At 52.0% G+C, this 854-nt stretch overlaps 1 protein-coding gene across 1 annotated transcript; it reads right to left on the reverse strand.

Annotated features, from left to right (window-relative positions):
- Positions 1-274: 274 nt before the first annotated feature.
- On the reverse strand, positions 275-571 carry LOC308341623 (uncharacterized protein; the record flags this gene model as incomplete). The annotated part of the gene is made up of 1 exon (XM_080801651.1): positions 275-571. One exon carries the CDS (start codon positions 569-571, stop codon positions 275-277), a length of 297 nt encoding a protein of 98 aa, XP_080657777.1.
- Between the last annotated feature and the right edge of the window lie 283 nt (positions 572-854).

Below are 854 nucleotides of genomic sequence, written 5' to 3' on the forward strand. Positions count from 1 at the left end.
CCAGAAGCAGACATAGTGATGTAAATACATGTCAGTAGGAATGAGTAGATAGTTGAGAATCAGATCCTTGTCTGAGGTGCAAATTGCAGTTGCTAATCAGTAAGAGGTAGAGCTTGAAGAAGCAGCCTTCCTGGTGCTGTCTTTTCCTGAACAGTGGCTGCAGTCTGAAGCTGGAGGTGAGTGGCGCTGACCAATGGCTGTGTGAGAGAGGGACAGTGAACTTCATGCTCTCTGTCTTCCCAGAAGGCTCAGCCTCTGGTCACATGTTGAGGTCTTACTTCTGCTTGGACTTCTGGCACTGTTGAGGGGGTGGACATTTCTGTTGGCCCTTGGGTGCACAGGGCTCCTTGCACTTGGGTGGAGGCTGACATGGCTGCTTGGTTTGCTGGGGTAGGGGGCAGCACTGCTGGGGTGGGGGGCAGCACTGCTGGGGTGGGGGACAGCACTGCTGGGGTGGGGGGCAGCACTGCTGGGGTGGGGGACAGCATGGCTGCGGTGGAGGGCAGCACTGCTGGGGTGGAGGGCAGCACTGCTGGGGTGGAGGACACTGCTTCTGCTTCTGCTGAGACATTCTGGGTTGGCACACAACTGAAAACAGAAAGACAAAAGAAGTGAGGAATGCCTTCACCATAGAGACACTCTGGGCTAGAGGACAGGGTCGGCCACGTTCACATCCTTCTCTGCTTCTACTTTGCCCTGATGGCTTCACAACTTAAGATGTACATGTCTGTGTATAAATATGCATGCATGTGTGTGTACATGTGTGCTGAGTATAAGTTGTGACTAAAAGTTTATAAGTCATCTCAATTCTTTTCGAGACAGAGCAACACAGAAGGAATGAGGTAAGGAAAGAA

The sequence above is a fragment of the Martes martes genome, assembly GCF_963455335.1.
Source record: "Martes martes genome assembly, chromosome: 4".
Taxonomy (NCBI): Eukaryota; Metazoa; Chordata; class Mammalia; order Carnivora; family Mustelidae; genus Martes; species Martes martes.